We start from the raw sequence: 18,084 nt of genomic DNA on the forward strand, positions 1-18,084 counted from the left end.
GGACCCCCTATACTGAACATTTTTCCTCTGTGTGTCTGTGTGTTTCTTTTCTTGGGACAGGGGAGAGCTGGGAAAGACGGCATACCTGGATATGAGGTGAGAGAATGGTCACCTGATGTTCTGTTGGGGATGTGTATCAACCTTCTACAGCTAACCTGGAGAGTCAGAAAATGAGAGAGAGTGTGTGTGACAGAGAGGGAGAGAGAAAGAGTGTGTGTGTGAGAGAGAGAGAGAGAGAGAGAGAGAGAGAGAGAGAGAGAGAGAGAGAGAGAGAGAGAGAGAGAGAGAGAGGGAGAGAGAGAGAGAGGGAGAGAGGGAGAGAGAGAGAGTTAGGAGCGAGAATAAAGAGAGAGAAAGTGAGATAAAGTACAAAGGGTATAGTATTTGGCCCTCCGCTACAGCATCACAAGAGAACCAGATTAAAACATGACATTTGCATACTGGAACATTTCATGATATGAACTCAGTGATTGCCTGCTGGTGTCAAGCTTTGCTGACTTCCAGCCTCCCTCATCCTTATTATGCATTGAATGCATTACGGCGGTGATAACATGTTTGTAATGGAGGTCAGTGGTCCGTCACATGAATGATGCCTGTTTCATCCAGATCAGATTTGAGACGAACACACAGAGAAAGGAAAGGACTCTGTGTGAGTTAGGTCTGGGTAGTTCCTGCAGCCGCTAGTCTAAACATCCTGAGGACTAGATCCATGTTCTCACTGAGGAAGGACAAGTGTCCCTGACTAGGCAGACTTCACAGACACCCCCAGGAACTCCCAGGGATGCCGGCTAGATCCAGGGAGAGGAACTAGCACCCAGGTGGACTGGTCTCCAAAGTCCTAAAAGCAGGATCGCCGAGCGGTGATTGAGTTAGCTTGTCTTTGCGGCGGTGCTGATTGTTTATGTACTTTCCCTTCATTCCCATTTCACCCGGGCACACAAGCTCTGGAGGCTCTCTGGCTGTGCCTCGCTGCTCTTGTTTCAGTTTCTCTCTCTCCTCTTGTTGTTTGGTGGTGCAACAGTGCCATCTAGCAGGCTCTCTCCTCTCGTCCTCTGCTCTCTCCTCCTCTCTTCTCGGAACCTCAGCGAGGCCAAGCGAGGCTGTGTTCAGTGGCCCTGGTGATGGACGCGAGGCTCTCATCAGGAGCGAGGGAATACAGGGAGATGATGAGGAGAGAGGGAGAGATGGAATACAGGGAGATGATGAGGAGAGAGGGAGAGAGGGAATACAGGGAGATGATGAGGAGAGAGATGGAAAGAGGTAGAGCAGTAGAGAGACGATATGCAGAGGGGAGTGGGAGAGGGAAGGAGAGGAGATTTGCAGAGTTAGAAAGAGGAGGGGGGAGAGAAAGGGATGGCAGAGATGAGGGGGAGAGTGGGAGAGATGAGGGAGGAAACAGCTCCACAGAAAGACTGGCTCCTCCAGAACCACTTCATGGCAGATTATGTTTTTCATGGCTGTAATCCTGCAGGAAACAGATAGAAAAATGGAAGTTCCAGAGAAAGTGAAAGAGAGAGACTAAGAGAGAGGGTGGAGGGGGAAGTGGACTGCACATTCAGCCCAAGACAGGAGTTTCTCCCCAAGCTATAACTAGACAGTCTGGAAGGATAGCACTTAGGACAGGGAGGGAGAAGGGGGGAGGCTGGGAGGGAGAAGGGGGGAGGCAGGGAGGGAGGAGGGGGGAGGCAGGGAGGGAGAAAGGGGGAGGCAGGGAGGGAGAAGGGGGGAGGCAGGGAGGGAGAAGGGGGGAGGCAGGGAGGGAGAAGGGGAGAGGCAGGGAGGGAGAAAGGGGGAGGCAGGGAGGGAGAAGGGGGGAGGCAGGGAGGGAGGAGGGGGAGCAGGAGGGAGAAGGGGGGAGGCAGGGAGGGAGGAGGGGGAGGCAGGGAGGGAGAAGGGGGGAGGCAGGGAGGGAGAAGGGGGGAGGCAGGGAGGGAGGAGGGGGAGGCAGGGAGGGAGGGAGAAGGGGGAGGCAGGGAGGGAGAAGGGGGGAGGCAGGGAGAGCAGGAGGGAGAAGGGGAGGGAGAAGGGGGGAGGCAGAAAGGGAGAAGGGGGGAGGCAGGGAGGGAGAAGGGGGAGGCAGGGAGGGAGAAAGGGGAGGCAGGGAGGGAAAAGGGGGGAGGCAGGGAGGGAGAAGGGGGGAGGCAGGGAGAGCATGAGGGAGAAGGGGAGGGAGAAGGGGGGACGCAGGGAGAGCAGGAGAGAGAAGGGGGGAGGCAGAGAGAGCAGGAGGGAGAAGGGGGGAGGCAGGGAGGGAAAGGGGGGGAGGCAGGGAGAGCAGGAGGGAGAAGGGGGGAGGCAGGGAGGGAAAAGGGGGGAGGCAGGAGGGAGAAGGGGGGAGGCAGGGAGGGAAAGGGGGGGAGGCAGGGAGAGCAGGAGGTAGAAGGGGGAGGCAGGGAGGGAAAGGGGGGGAGACAGGGAGAGCAGGAGGGAAAGGGGGGGAGGCAGGGAGAGCAGGAGGGAGAAGGGGGAGGCAGGGAGGGAAAGGGGGGGAGACAGGGAGAGCAGGAGGGAGAAGGGGGGAGGCAGGGAGGCAGAAGTGTGGACGTTGACAGGGAGAAAGGCAGGCTTCTTTACCACCCTTATAAAACATTGGAAACAAAGAGAGAATGTTCTGAATTCAAATCCAAAAACGTTATTGTTCATCCCCATAGAAGTAGAAATGTGTCTTTACACAAAGGCTTAAACAAACAATCCAAAACAAAACAACAAAAATAATAATGGTAAAAACCCACACAACTGTTGGAGAAGAGGAATGAGTACATGTTCTTATCGTCACATTTCTGTTTATCCCTTAACAACATAAGTAGGAGTGAAGAGAGAGGATAAAGAGAGAGAGAAAGAGAGAGAGCAGTAAAATGGAGAGAGAGAGAGAGAGAGAGAGAGAGAGAGAGGCACAGCAGTAATAGAGACAGAGGAGAAAATAGAGAGGGAGAGAGCAGGGAAAGAGAGGGAGCAGTAAAAGAGAGAGACATGGTAGAGCAGTGAAAAAGAGAGAGGGAGGGAGAGAGCAGGGAAAGAGAGGGAGAGAGAGCAGTAAAAGAGAAAGAGGGAGGGAGAGATAGGGAGAGAATTTTAGCAGTGAGAGAGAGACCAAGGCATAGCAGTGAAAGAGAGAGGGAGAAGTGGAGCAGTGAGAGAGGGAGAGAGAGTGGCAGAACAGTAAAAGAGGGCGAAGGACCTACAAATTCAGGGTCAAATTAATTTCATATAGCCAATTATTTACTGCTGCACTATGCTCTGCTATGTGGACCTGATCTTCTCTCTCCTACCTACCTCCCTCTCTCTGTCTGTCTCTATATCCTCTCTCTCTTCTACCTCTCTCTCTCTCTCTGTCTCTATATCCTCTCTCTCTTCTACCTCCCTCTCTCTGTCTGTCTCTATATCCTCTCTCTCTTCTACCTCCCTCTCTCTGTCTGTCTCTATATCCTCTCTCTCCTCTACCTCCCTCTCTCTCTCTGTCTCTATATCCTCTCTCTCTTCTACCTCTCTCTCTCTCTCTCTCTCTCTCTCTCTGTTTCTATATCCTCTCTCTCTTTCTCTTCTACCTCCCTCTCTCTCTCTCTCTTCTACCTCCCTCTCTTTCTCTATATCCATCATCTTATATACCTGTCCTCCCTCTATTCATCTGTCTATTTCTCTTTCCCTCTCCCCCCCTCTCTCTCTCTCCCTCTCTCTCTCTCCCTCTCTCCTTCCCTCTCTCTCTCTCTCATCCAGGGAGCTACAGGAAGACCAGGAGACAGGGGATCCAAAGGAGAACGGGTGAGACTCTTATTCCTCTATCAAAACGGTGCCTTTTTAATATTGAATACCACTCCTAAAATCATGGGCATTAATATGGAGTTGGTTCCTACTTTGTGTCTATGACTTCCTTCACTTGAACATTGATGCAGAATTTGCTTCCATTCAACTACAAGGGCATCAGGGAGGCTGGAGACTGATGTTGGGTGTTTACACCTTGCTTGAAGGTTTAAGAATTTATCCCAAATGTCTGTAATTTTAGTTAGGTCAGGGATCAGTGCAGGCCTGTCAAATTTTTCCCTTAACTCTACAACCCTACAAACATTTCTGTATAGACCTCGCTTGGTGCAAATTGTCAAAAAGTTTAAAGCCCAGAATTGCCTAGAATAACATTTCCACCAGTAGAACTAAGGGCTCTAACCCCAAATGATGACAAACAGCCCTTGTTGTTAATGAGCTTTCTGCAGGAAGTGCCGTCCTGTGGTTGTGGTTGTGTTTATGTGACTGTTATGTGCTGGGGGGTATTCCAGAAAGAAGGGTCAGTGAAAGGGAGTCTCTCTCCTCTTTCTGGAACGGAAAAGCCAGAGTTTGCCTCCTCTCAGGGTTAACCAACTCAGGCTTTTCCGTTCCAGAAAGAGGACGACGACAAAGAGGGAGTCAGATGGCTGAGTGGTTCGGGAATCGGGCTAGTAATCCGAAGGTTACCAGTTCGATTCCCGGTCATGCAAACTGACGTTGTGTCCTTAGGCAAGGCACTTCACCCTACTTGCCTCGGGGGAATGTCCCTGTAGTTACTGTAAGTCGCTCTGGATAAGAGCGTCTGCTAAATGTAAATGTAAGTAGGAGGACTTTTTTTATCGCCATGTTGACATGGTGATCCTAGTATCGGAGTTCCATTACTGTAATGTTGGCTTTTTATAGTCCTCTTGCCTGCGATCAACTCAGAGTGGACATACTCTAAGTTGATTGAACTCATTCAAATAAGCTGTTCTGGAACCGAAAAGTCAGAGCTTCCAATTTGAGGGTAAATCAACCTAGATTTCAGGGTTACAAGCTTACAGTTTGTTAAACCCACTTTCTGGAATACCCCCCTGGTCTTATGACGGTCCTGTCATGGTACTGTGATTGTTATTGTGTTACTGTCCACAGGGAGACCCAGGGATCGCTGGGGAGAGGGGCGTCCAGGGCGAGAGGGGCGTCCAGGGGGAGAGGGGCTGGGCAGGAGAGCCAGGCCCGGTGGGGCCTCAGGGGTACAGAGGAGACCCCGGGCCCCCTGGCCCCCTCTCCACATCCAGCCTCCTGGTAGGTTGGTGACACAACCATGCCATAACTCACCTACACAGTAACACAACAGGAACCCACACAAACCCTCTACACAAACCCTCTACACTAACCCTCTACACAAACTCTCTACACAAACCCTCTACACTAACCCTCTACACAAACTCTCTACACAAACCCTCTACACAAACTCTCTACACAAACCCTCTACACAAACCCTCCACACAAACTCTCTACACAAACCCTCTACACAAACCCCAACCCTGCGTGCTTGTCAACACAATATGACAACTCAACATATGAAAATCAACACTGTACGACAAACCAACACTGTTCGACAAACCAACAATGTACAACAAACCAACAAACATCATAACCCAACACAGATGTTATAACCCAACAAAGATATGGACTGTACAGGACTGTATAGAACAGGCCAGCATAGAATAGGACAGTATAGAACAGGGCAGTATTGAACAGAACACAACATTATAGAAGAGAATCGTACAGTAGAACAAACTTTATGATGTCAGTCCAGGACGCACTTTATTCTGCTTCTCTCTCTCCTCGCTCGTCCCTGCCGAAGTGTCACACAGCTTAGTCAGTGTTTAGAAAACCTCAGTGAACACGCACACTCAAACAGCACTGCCTGTACTGGCCTCTCTTCCCCCTTCCTCCCTCCCTCTCCTCATTCTACCTCTCCCTCCCTCTCCTCCACCCCGTCCTCTCCCTCCTCCTCCTCCTCCCGCCCCCGCCCCCCGCCCCCCACTGCTCAGACCCGCATTAGAGGCTTCCTGAAGATAGTCAGTGGGGGGTGTTCCCACTGACTATCTCTCCGCGTCCACTGTCGCCCAGCACACTGACAGGAAACACAGACACACAAGCTGATTACTGTGCTATGCCACAAAGCATTTCCCCAACTCTGTCTCTCTCCATGTGTCTGTATCTTTCTCTCTGTTCCAGAACACATGAATAAAACACGAATTACCGCTGTGTCTTAATTGCATTTTTTAAATCTGTACAATACTTTTTTTCTGTGGAATTCGTCCACCCCCCCCCTCTCCACACAGAGTGATGCCAATTCTATGGAGGAAATAAAAATGTTTATCCGAAGTGAAGTGCTGAGGGTGTTTGAAGGTACAGATGTTACCTATTTAAATGATCACCCTCACATGATCCTCCGGAAGCTTCCGTCCCCCTGACGCAGAGCGTTGTCTTGCAGAGAGGCTGTCTAACTCCGCCACGCAGCAGAAGACACCGGCGGCCATCTTGGCAGCGCAGGTGCGGCACGGGCCCCCCGGCCCTCCTGGTACCACCGGCCCCCCTGGGGAGACGGGGCCCCCAGGACCTCAAGGTAAGAGCCTGGAGCTTCCAGGTGCCCCTCTTACACACACACACACACACACACACTCATTAAAACTCCCACTGAAGCCCTCTCACACTTTAACCCTCCTAACCAGAAGAGGGACGCCCTGCCCCCCTCCCTTCCCTTTCTGACATCATACTCAGTCCCCAGGTGTAACCTAACCCAGCACAACTCTCCTTGCCCTCTCTCGATGTACTCACACTCACCACTACAGCAGGCTGTCAGGGTGGCAGTAAATGGTCTGAGGAGATTCAGAAGAGACAGACAGACACATGTAGTGGAGCAGTGTAAAGGGAAGGCAGGGCTTCATCAGTGGAGCGTTTTCCCGGCTGCGGCAGCCGTGGTGCTGTTGATGTGCTGTGAGGATTCATGGCTGTTTCTCTCCTGTTAGACACGTAGAGCAGACTGAGGGAGGAGAGGAGCGGAGGACAGGAACAGGAGTATGGAAGGACACAGGAGTGCTCTCTCTCTCTGTTTCTCTCACTCTTTCTCTGTCTCTCTCTCTCTCTGTCTCTCTCTCTATCTCTCTCTCTCTCTCACTCTCTCTGTCTCTCTCACTCTCTCTCTGTCTCTCTCTGTCTCTCTTTCTTTCACACCCTGTCTATGTTTCTCTCTGTTTTGCGCTCTATATCTTCTCTTTCTTCGCTCTATCCCTCGCCCTCTCTATTTCTGTCTCTTGCTCTCTGTCTCCCTTTCTTTCTGTCTCTCCTCCCTCCTTGCGCTCTCTGTCTGGGAGATATGAAGACAAATGGAGAACCTGTCGGTGACTGAGGGGAGCCCACGTGAGTGTGGACAGAGCCGCGTTTGGACGCTGCTTCACCCGGGCAGCAAGCAGGCTCTGAGCGAGGGCCCAGGCCAGGCAGGACAGTCCTTATCAGACCTCCGTCTACGCCTGCCTGCCTGGTCCTTCTCACATCCATGTACCTTTGTCTGATCCAGCCCTGACCCTTCCCTAAGCTTTCCCTGACCCTGCCCTGACCTTTCGCTGGACCTGTTCACCTCCACACAGAGCTGCATCCGATCCTTTCTGCTGTTTAGGAAAAATCCCACCACCCTTAACATGTGGAGATGTACCATACTGTACTATGCTATATTTTAATATATCTTGCTATGCTATGCTATACTATACTATACCATACTATACTATTATATACTATACTATACTATACTATGCTATTCTATACTATACCATACTATACTATTATATACTATACTATACTATGTTATGCTATTCTATATTATACTATACTATGCTATACCATACTATGCTATGCTATGCTATGCTATGCTATGCTATGCTATGCTATACTATACCATACCATACTATGCTATGCTATGCTATTCTATGCTATGCTATACCATACTATACTATGTCATACTATTCTATACTATGCTATGATATGCAATACTATCCTATACTATACTAGGCATGTGTTGCACGTTAGCACACTAATGAATTGGCCTCAGGGCTAAAGCATGGCCAGCTACCTCACCTAGACGGTTTACATTGTGACCTTATTGACTGTGTTGACATGAAGCTGGGCTGCAGTTGTAGTGTTTTCTAAGTGAATGTACTTTAGTCACGGGTCAATGCCTTAACTCATGTTGTTAGATGTTTTCCTTCAGTTTTATTGTGTGTGTGTTTCATTTCCTTTCCAATGCCTCAAAGTAGTGTTTTTTTCTTTTCTATAAGCAGTTATTAATACGCCAACTTTCTAAATAAATCTGTGAGTTAAAGAAGTCACGAGGAAACTTTGTTGGTCCCTAGCTGAATCAGATATTGAGAAACATTTTTTTCTTTTTTCTTGCGTTGTTGACTCCTGTGCCTGTATCAGCTGGAAATGGGGGTTCTGGGTAATATTTCCTCATTATTTCGCGTCATCCTCCACTGGAGACAGCAGTCCTCTGGAATATTCAATTTGACTTCCTCTCAAAGACGCCAGAATGAATAGTTTATTAAGAAATATAACCCCTTTGCATTTCCAGACTATAGTTTTTTTCTTTCTTTTGTATTTCTTCTGCTGGTGTGATTTGACATGGGGCTTCTAATCCCTCTGTACCGCAGGGTGTCTGGGGCTGGCGTAGTATGAGACGGTTCTCCAGAGAACAGCTCGTCTTGTCTTGTTGCTCTCCTTGCGTGTTCTGATGTTCTCTCAAATTCTGCTTGCTGTTTCACAGTAATTTGGGTCATTTGCTGTCTCTTCACCTTGACCTTCATTAATGCAAACCACAATCACCGCCTGTCTTACATCTCTGTTCTTTCATGCAGTCCATAAAAGTTGTTCTTGTTTTGTTGCGTTCTGTTTGTCCCTCACCAGCTGCCCTACACAGGATGTTATCTTAGAATCCTGTAAGATTATTTTTTACAAAAAGTAACAATGGTTCTGGATTCAAATGCACATTAACTATGCCAGAAGTGTACCTTGAAGAGACCTTGTAGAGAGTCTGATAACAGATACTGTATAAAGTCTCACAGATCATGTGCACTCCATCCTTTGTTTAGGATGTTTCTTGGTTTGGCTGATGGGTTTGGATGGGTGCTTCTCTTCCTGCCTGTAGCTTGTTATTTGGGGAAAACACAGCCTTGGAGTTTACTCTGAGAAAAACTGAATCAAAATGCTGAAAGCAATAACCTAGCGAATAACCTTTATTTATTCAAGGAAAGGTTTAGGTTAGCACTAGGCTTTCATTTTCCCTCTGTGAAATAAGTGCAAAAAACACTTTGTAATCTTATCTCTGAGTGCAGTCAACAGCCATTGATCCTCAGGGCGGGACTTGAAGGACAGCCAGGCAGCACCCTGTCAGGGAGGGAGACGAGTGTAGGCCTGTTGACCAAGCTTGATTTTGGAGCCCTGGCAACACTGACACTTGCCCTGCCCGTCCGTCCGTCCGCCCCCCCCCCCCCCCCCCCCCCCTGCCGCCCCTGCTCCCCCCACGTCCCCCTTGCCACCCCCCCCGGTCCCCTCTGGCCTCCATCCTCCATCCCCCCCCCGTTCCCCCCTGGCCTCCATCCTCCACGGCCCTCCATCCCCCCACCCCCGTTCCCCCCTGGCCTCCATCCTCCACAGCCCTCCATCTCCCCCTGTGCCTTTTCCCCCCCTGGCTTCCCCTGGGAGGGTCTGGTCTCTCTCAGGTACTGTTCGCCTGCCCCCCCCCCCCCCCCGTAGTGATGGCTGCCTTGCTGAATGATCGCCCCCGGCAGCATGGGCTCTGCGAGCTGAGTAGAATCCTCTCTCCCCCTCCTCCTCCCCCCTCCTCTACCTCCTCTCCCTCCGCCTCGTCGCTGTGATAGGCGCGTTCTCTGACAGAGCAGTTTGGTTGATACTTCGGAGGCGTTTTTCCAGGTGGGCGCTGGAGCGTCGGGCCCCTGGGGGCCAGCGAGGCCTGGGCCTGACACCTCTGTCAGCCGCGCTGATTCTCTCCCTCCACCAACCCTCTCTCTCCTCCCACTGACACAGACTCCATTACTCTTAACCGCCTCCTGGAGAACTGGTCCGCATCGCCACGTTTCTGCGTCCGCTTCCATGCGGCTCGTGACGCGGAGATTTCATGCATGAGCAGGAGAGAGCGTTGGCCGAGCATGAGCCCCGCCTGCCCGTGTGTGGATCTCACTCACAACACTGACGCTCCCTCCACAGGCTGGGCTGGACGCTTTGATGTTCTCCCTGGCTGGGTTCTCTTTGTGGCATGAAATGGGTTGGCTTGAACTTGCGTGCGGGTGGATGTTTAGAACTCGTAACTCTCTGTTTACATACTGAATGTGAGAAACTCCAGGGAATTCATCAAAAAAACATGCTTTTTGGTACCAGTGATTCTCTAATTGGTAGAGAGTTGCTTGCTTATTTTCTTCAAACTAATTAAAGTTATTTGAGAACTCTTCTTGTGCTGTTATTTAAAACTGCAGCCAGGTTCTTTTACTGGAAGGGAAGTGGACTTAATGGAAATAACTACAGTATTTCATAATTTTTTCATATTTCTCTCTGTTAATCCTTCTTTTGTTTTTCACCCTCCTCTTACCTCAGATCAAGCTGATTAAAAACATCTTGTCTGCTCAAGACAAGACTCTCAGACTCTTAAAATCTGCTTACTGGAGTTTGTTGACAGAGAAGTCATGTTTGCCCATAATCGGCCATCGTCTGAGAGAGTGTGTCTGTCTGGGAATGTGTGTGTGTGTGTGTGTGTGAACGTACAGTACGTGTGTGTGAACCTTTGGGTGTGGGTGTGAAAACGTGTGTGTGTGTGTGTGTGTGTGTGCGTGTGTGTGGTTTGTGAGCATGTGTGTGTGTGTGAACATGTGTGTGTGACTCCGTCAGTAGTAATCATTACTCAGTCAGAGACCTTGTCTAAGGACCGAGAGGTTTGTGTGTTCATCAGGTTATCATGGCGTGTTTTTTTTACAGATCTGACGGACTACTGTGTAGCAGCTGGGAAGGGTTAGAGTAAGGGTGAGAGTGAGGGTGAGGGTTAGGGTTAGGGAAACGTCTGTCTGTCCTACACATCTGTTCGCACTCAAACCTTGAGCTCTTCTCAATCTGAATGTACACTAATAAGACTCACAAAGCCCTTCCCAAGATCCATGTTGTGTACCTGCTGTGTGTGTGTGTGTGTGTGTGTGTGTGTGTGCGTGTGTGTGTGTGTGCCTGAGTGAGTGTGTGTGTGTGCCTGACTGAGTGTGTGTGTGTGTGTGTGTGTGTGTTGCCCCCCTAACTGTGCTGTGTTCCTCTGCAGGGTATCGAGGCCAGAAGGGGGAGAGAGGTCAGCTGGGTCTGGGGATACCAGGAGCTCCTGGACCCACCGGACCTCCAGGTAACACTACACACTAGCTATAGAGATACCAGGTAACACTACACACTAGCTATAGATACCAGGTAACACTACACACTAGCTATAGAGATACCAGGTAACACTACACACTAGCTATAGAGATACCAGGTAACACTACACACTAGCTGTAGAGATACCAGGTAACACTACACACTAGCTGTAGAGATACCAGGTAACACTACACACTAGCTATAGACATACCAGGTAACACTACACACTAGCTGTAGACATACCAGGTAACACTACAGACTAGCTTTAGAGATACCAGGTAACATTATACACTAGTTATAGACATACCAGGTAACACTACACACTAGCTGTAGAGATACCAGGTAACACTACACACTAGCTATAGAGATACCAGGTAACACTACACACTAGCTGTAGAGATACCAGGTAGCACTACACACTAGCTATAGATACCAGGTAACACTACACACTAGCTATAGAGATACCAGGTAACACTACACACTAGCTATAGAGATACCAGGTAACATTATACACTAGCTATAGACATACCAGGTAACACTACACACTAGCTGTAGAGATACCAGGTAACACTACACACTAGCTGTAGAGATACCAGGTAACACTACACACTAGCTGTAGACATACCAGGTAACACTACACGCTAGCTATAGAGATACCAGGTAACACTACACACTAGCTGTAGACATACCAGGTAACACTACACACTAGCTGTAGAGATACCAGGTAACACTACACACTAGCTGTAGACATACCAGGTAACACTACACACTAGCTATATAGATACCAGGTAACACTACACACTAGCTGTAGACATACCAGGTAACACTACACACTAGCTATAGAGATACCAGGTAACACTACACACTAGCTGTAGAGATACCAGGTAACACTACACACTAGCTATAGAGATACCAGGTAACATTATACACTAGCTATAGACATACCAGGTAACACTACACACTAACTGTAGAGATACCAGGTAACACTACACACTAGCTGTAGAGATACCAGGTAACACTACACACTAGCTATAGATACCAGGTAACACTACACACTAGCTATAGAGATACCAGGTAACACTACACACTAGCTATAGAGATACCAGGTAACACTACACACTAGCTGTAGAGATACCAGGTAACACTACACACTAGCTATAGACATACCAGGTAACACTACACACTAGCTATAGACATACCAGGTAACACTACACACTAGCTGTAGACATACCAGGTAACACTACACACTAGCTATAGAGATACCAGGTAACACTACACACTAGCTGTAGACATACCAGGTAACACTACACACTAGCTATAGAGATACCAGGTAACACTACACACTAGCTGTAGACATACCAGGTAACACTACACACTAGCTATAGAGATACCAGGTAACACTACACACTAGCTGTAGACATACCAGGTAACACTACACACTAGCTATAGAGATACCAGGTAACACTACACACTAGCTGTAGACATACCAGGTAACACTACACACTAGCTGTACTGATGCGTTATTGTACACTGGGCAGCCCAGCATGTGAAAGATGGAAGCCAACCACACACGCTGCAGTAAAGGCTGCACATTATACCCCAGAACACGAGGCTGTTTGTCTTTCACAGCACCGACATGATGCTGCTGTTGTGAGGTCCAGACGGATGTTCTATTGACAGCTCTGCATCGTGAGTCTGATGCATCTGGGCTCCAGAGAGTTTCCAGAGGAGCTCATTACAGAAAGATGCTTTTAGACCCACATACAGAGCTGACACCACAGCCATTATGGAGTCCCAGATGAAGGTTCACTTGTCTGAGCTCCTAATGTAGATGAAGGTTCACTTGTCTGAGCTCCTAATGTAGATGAAGGTTCACTTGTCTGAGCTCCTAATGTAGATGAAGGTTCACTTGTCTGAGCTCCTAATGTAGATGAAGGTTCACTTGTCTGAGCTCCTAATGTAGATGAAGGTTCACTTGTCTGAGCTCCTAATGTAGATGAAGGTTCACTTGTCTGAGCTCCTAATGTAGATGAAGGTTCACTTGTCTGAGCTCCTAATGTTCCCAGCCTGGATGCACCGCCAGCAGAACACACCCCTTAGCATGCCTCTCTGACTGTGTGTGTACGTGTGTGTGCACGTGTGTGTACACGTGTGCATGTGTACATGTTTGTGCGTGTACTTGTGTGTGTATACATGTGTGTGCTTGTGTGTACATGTGTGTGCTTGTGTGTGTGTACAAGTGTGTGTGTACATGTGTCTGCTTGTGCTTGTGTGTGTGCTTGTGTGTGTGTACATGTGTGTGCTTGTGTGTGTGTGTGTGTTTCCAGGTGGCCAGCCCTGTTCCCACCCTGTGTCTCTCTGTGCCTGTGCAGGTCCACCAGGGGGCTCCACTCAGGGACCGCCCGGCCTCCCTGGAGCCCAGGGGAGGTGTGACCCCAGCGACTGTCTCCACCCCTCCCCCCACTCCCTGAAGAATGGATAACCCTTCTCCCCTACCTCACCCCGCCTCACCAAGTCAGGGGGCCCCTTCATCCCCATCCAGCCAGGGGCCCCTCCACCAAGGCTCTACCTTGACCTGCACCTACCCTCCACCAGCCAGGGTCAGGGGTCAGGGGTCACTATGGGAGGAGGCGACCCAGCCCCCATCTCCCAGCATCCCTACTCTTCCCAGCATCCCTTGCTCTGAGCACCTACTGTACCAATTACTGCAGAGCTTCAAGCGAATTTCAATAGATTTTGTTCAGGTTTTTAAACAATTCTATTCATGTGAATATGATAAACATCCTTCACTGTAATTATAATCATTATCTATGATAGGCTGTTATGTGCTTCTAATTTATTTCTCGTTTTCACTCTCCCACCGTGACCTAATGCATTCCATTGTGGTTCATATTATTCTGATTCATATTAAGTCTTTCAAGACCGTGAAATGAATTTGTTTAAGTAATTCTGTCTGAAAAACATTTTCTTAATGATTTCATGCCTCTTCAGTGGCTGGCTGTGTACACACCTGGCCTCTTTCAGATAACTTATTGTGCTTGACAACAAGAAGTTGTTGTTGTTATGTGTGTGTGCGTGCATGTGCACAAGTGTGTGTGCGTGCCCAAGTGGGCAAGCACGCCTGTGAAAACGTTTGCTTTTATGCTTCTGAATTTCTGTATGCCAAAGTGCTGATCTGACTGAAGTAACCGTCGGTAACGCCTGCTAGCTGACAGTTCCTGTTTGTAGAAGACGTGTGTGACCTTTTAGGGGTTGCTGTTGTTAGATCCATCCCAGGAGACTAGCGGTTAGAGTCAACCTGTCGGGCCTGTCGGTTTGAATCTGACAGGCGCTGGGGTCTGTTTTATCTCCCCTCACCATCTCTCCAGGGTAGATCTCCCCTCACCATCTGTCCATGGTAGATCTCCCCTCACCATCTCTCCATGGTAGATCTCCCCTCACCATCTCGCCATGGTAGATCTTCCCCTCATTGTCTCTCCACATGCATCTCCTGGTGAACGTGGACAGAACTGAAGCCCGTTCAGTAGGGCTGCTTGTGGTCGTTCAGCTGGATGAGGCCCGTTCAGTAGGGCTGCTTGTGGTCGTTCAGCTAGATGAAGGTGCAGTCACAGGAAGCTGTTTGTCCTGGGTGTGGTTGGAGCGTTTGTCCTGGGTGTAGTTGGAGCGTTTGTCCTGGGTGTAGTTGGAGCGTTTGTCCTGGGTGTAGTTGGAGCGTTTGTCCTGGGTGTAGTTGGAGCGTTTGTCCTGGGTGTAGTTGGAGCGTTTGTCCTGGGTGTAGTTGGAGCGTTTGTCCTGGGTGTAGTTGGAGCGTTTGTCCTGGGTGTAGTTGGAGGAGACAGATGCCAGGTGTTGTTTACATGGTTTATGCAGATATCCTTACAGGCAGATCTTTGTGGTCTTTGCTTCATTTATTCCTCCTCAAGATCTTTAAACATGTCCGCATGGGTGCTATATTATGCATATGTAGATTTTCAGCCATAAGATATCGTGTTATAAATATCACAACTGCAATATTCTTTTGCTTTGGGATTTTGCTTTCTTTCGGTGGAATGATTTTCACCCAAAATCTACTTGAACATTGTTTTGATAAAATATTTTAAGATTCACATTTTATTTATTTTACACAGCTTCTCCCCCCGTACTCAGACTTGACAGAGCATCCCTGCACATGTACATTTCTGTTTGCCGTCATCTGGATTTCAAATTAATTGTTTGTGGCAATCTAAGAGTTTAAGTTTAAAGGAAGAGAAAGCTCCAGAGACAAACAGTTCCAGATCTCCTCAGTTGTTGGGCAGAATTGCAACAGGCCTCCTTCGCCAGGCAAGGGTATTTTATAAAAATCCAAAGCAACATACACAGGGTTTATTTGAACCTGCAATCTGTTGATCGGCAGTCACATGCTCCACGACCCACCACAAAGCTGCTGTACACCCTCATACCAGTCAGTCATAACAAGACGCTTAGTTGACAAGCTGTAGATTAGAGCTGCTGCCTGTCGGTCGAAGGGCCTGTGTGACAGTGAGTGAGACGTGGCAGGGTGGATGGGTCTGGTTGAGCTACATGGAGATGTGTGGTGGTGGGGCTGATGTCTCTGGTAATGGAAGGCTTTCAGAGGGTCTGCTTTAGAGTCACAGTCTGTCTTCAGAGCTGTGCCAAGGCTGAAGCCTTTAAAGTTCAAAGAAATCGCTTCCACATCCTTTTCTTTCTGCTGTGATTAAAGTTTGAGAAGTCATGTGGGTGTATCAGACATTTTTAGATTTTTAAGATGTATTTTACTGCATCCTTCCTGCGTTCCACCCTAAGAAATCATTTCATTAAGTATTTTTACTTTGTTCATTTCGTATCAGCAAGAGTCAGCACAGACACCTCTCTCATCTCTCTATCGTCTCTCTTTCTCTGTTTCCTCTCCCTGTGCTCATCTCTCCATCTCCCTCTCTACCTCTATCTCTCAGATAAAAACGTTTTCTCAAGTTTTAAACTAATTATTGTTCTTTGAAAAATACATCTTTGTTAGTAAACTGCACAGGAGCCGGAACACACTGTTAAACCCATCCTGATTCTCTCTCTCCATCTCTCTTTCTCTCACTGCATCTCTCTCTCCTTTTCTCTCTCTCTCTTCTTGTGCTTCCCTCTCTCTCTCTCTCTCTCTCTCTCTCTCTCTCTCTCTCTCTCTCTCTCTCTCTCTCTCCCTCTCTCCCTCTCTCTCCCTGTGCTTCTCTCCCTCTCTCTCCCTGTGCTTCTCTATGTCTCTCTCCCTGTGCTTCTCTCTTCATTTGTGGGTAGAAAGGGCCCCCTACTGGATGTTTGGCCATTTCTTCATTTTACAGAAAGATAAAAGAGTGATTATTCAGTAGCATGATTATTTACTGTTTTGTGACTTCTATTTATTTGTCTCCTGTTTTCCAGGAGACAGGTGGGAGAATGTTCGATCTTCCGACCATCTCCTATCGTTGTTATCATTGCTGATGTTTTCCACCTTTTCTACCACTTGTTTTTCTCGTTAATATATTTCGATTGCGTGTGAGAATAGTTTTATGGAGTAGGCCAGCTCAGGACCTCCAGATAGAAAGACGTAGAAAGGCTTGAGGCTCCTGTCACCTTTCACTCCTGTAGTCCTGCTGTGGTGAGGTTCTATTTTAACACTGGCATGTGTGGCATGTGTAGATAAACGTTATGATCGATGACGTGTACCGTTTGACCTGGTCAGGCCTGTTAGCCCCTCTGCCCCTGTGGGCAAGTGTGGACATGCGGAGCAGGAAGAGAATGTCAATGTGTGTCCGTGTTGCAACACCCTGGACTTGAACGAGAACGAAGGTGTCCATCTTCACTCACCTCCATAGAGTTCTTGTCCTGTTTATAATCCTAACACGTTTCCAATCTCTTTTTTCTGTTTTTTTTTCTTCTGTTCATTGATTTCTTAACGTTTGAGTGGTTTTTTTCTATGTCCAACATCTACCTCATTTGAGGCTGAGTTTGTCTTTGGCTGGCGATGGTTGTATTTTTGTTTCTGACAGTAGACTCTCCTCTCTTTCTGCTTCTACACCACATAAGCTACTTGCAACTCACCTCACCTCAGACAGGGGTAACCTAACGACTGAGCCAAACTGGGTGTTTGTCAAACAGATTGATGGAAAGTACCGGAGAGAACGATCGATCTGGTTGATTTGATGGATGAGAAGCACACTGAGGGTTTCACACATGATGTCTTGAGGCTGCAGCAGCTTCGAGTCTGCAGACGTGTAGGAAATGTTCTCCACGTCTTTCTTCTCCTGCATCCTGTTGGTTTTGATAAGACTTCACCTCCCTCGCACTTGTACCACAACGTTCTTACAGTCATTTCGATTTGTTGGTAAAGAATGCGACTCAACACTGTGTGGATTAAATGTGTACCAAATGTAAGCTCAGTTTTTTTGAATTTTGTAACGCTTTCTTGACATTGTAATGCTGTTAGCTTTCCTGGCACGTTCTTCTCCATGAGGGGGTGGGCTGGAGTTCAACATGTGTGTTTTGGATCTATGCATGGCTGTTTGCTTCAAGTGTCACTCTGACACTGCATAAAACCATTTTCAAAATCTGATTGTGTATTATTTATGTTCGTCAATTTTTAACAGCTTTGTACATTTATTTCTGTACATTTACTGTGATTTTTCATGTTGCAATTACTTCATAAAGAATCTCTGATAACTGGAAAGAAGTTTTCAAACTGACCTCTTCAAGGTTTTATTTGAGTGAACAATTCATTAAAAAAACATGATTTTTTTCAAATGCTCTTTGCTCTTTCTCATATTTGTACAAACAGCAATGTCATTCCCTAGTAATACCACTGTAATAAATACTAACACTTATCAGAACGCATCGTGGCAACAAGGGCACCAAGTCCATCGG

At 48.0% G+C, this 18,084-nt stretch overlaps 1 protein-coding gene and 1 long non-coding RNA gene across 2 annotated transcripts; both read left to right on the forward strand.

Annotated features, from left to right (window-relative positions):
• The first annotated feature begins 59 nt into the window (after positions 1–59).
• LOC136943200 (uncharacterized) lies at positions 60–4,926 on the forward strand. Its single transcript, XR_010876666.1, has 3 exons — positions 60–96; positions 3,715–3,759; positions 4,888–4,926. It is a non-coding gene; the product is annotated as an uncharacterized lncRNA (long non-coding RNA).
• A 52-nt stretch (positions 4,927–4,978) lies between these two features.
• On the forward strand, positions 4,979–16,358 carry LOC136943199 (collagen alpha-1(XIX) chain-like). Its single transcript, XM_067236446.1, has 5 exons — positions 4,979–5,040; positions 6,090–6,156; positions 6,242–6,373; positions 11,114–11,191; positions 13,572–16,358. The coding sequence occupies exons 2-5, from the start codon at positions 6,105–6,107 to the stop codon at positions 13,679–13,681; spliced, it is 372 nt and encodes a 123-aa protein (XP_067092547.1). The 5' UTR covers positions 4,979–5,040; positions 6,090–6,104; the 3' UTR covers positions 13,682–16,358.
• Positions 16,359–18,084: the final 1,726 nt, after the last annotated feature.

This window comes from Osmerus mordax, chromosome 5 (genome assembly GCF_038355195.1).
Source record: "Osmerus mordax isolate fOsmMor3 chromosome 5, fOsmMor3.pri, whole genome shotgun sequence".
Taxonomy (NCBI): Eukaryota; Metazoa; Chordata; class Actinopteri; order Osmeriformes; family Osmeridae; genus Osmerus; species Osmerus mordax.

What these genes read in the sequence shown, in the direction of transcription:
- LOC136943199 (XM_067236446.1), top strand. Translation starts at nt 6,105, where the DNA reads ATGGAGGAAATAAAAATGTTTATCCGAAGTGAAGTGCTGAGGGTGTTT. An exon ending in AGTGCTGAGGGTGTTTGAAG is followed by an intron (nt 6,157 to 6,241) that starts GTACAGATGTTA and finishes GTTGTCTTGCAG; the next exon opens with AGAGGCTGTCTAACTCCGCC. An exon ending in TGGACCCACCGGACCTCCAG is followed by an intron (nt 11,192 to 13,571) that starts GTAACACTACAC and finishes GTGCCTGTGCAG; the next exon opens with GTCCACCAGGGGGCTCCACT.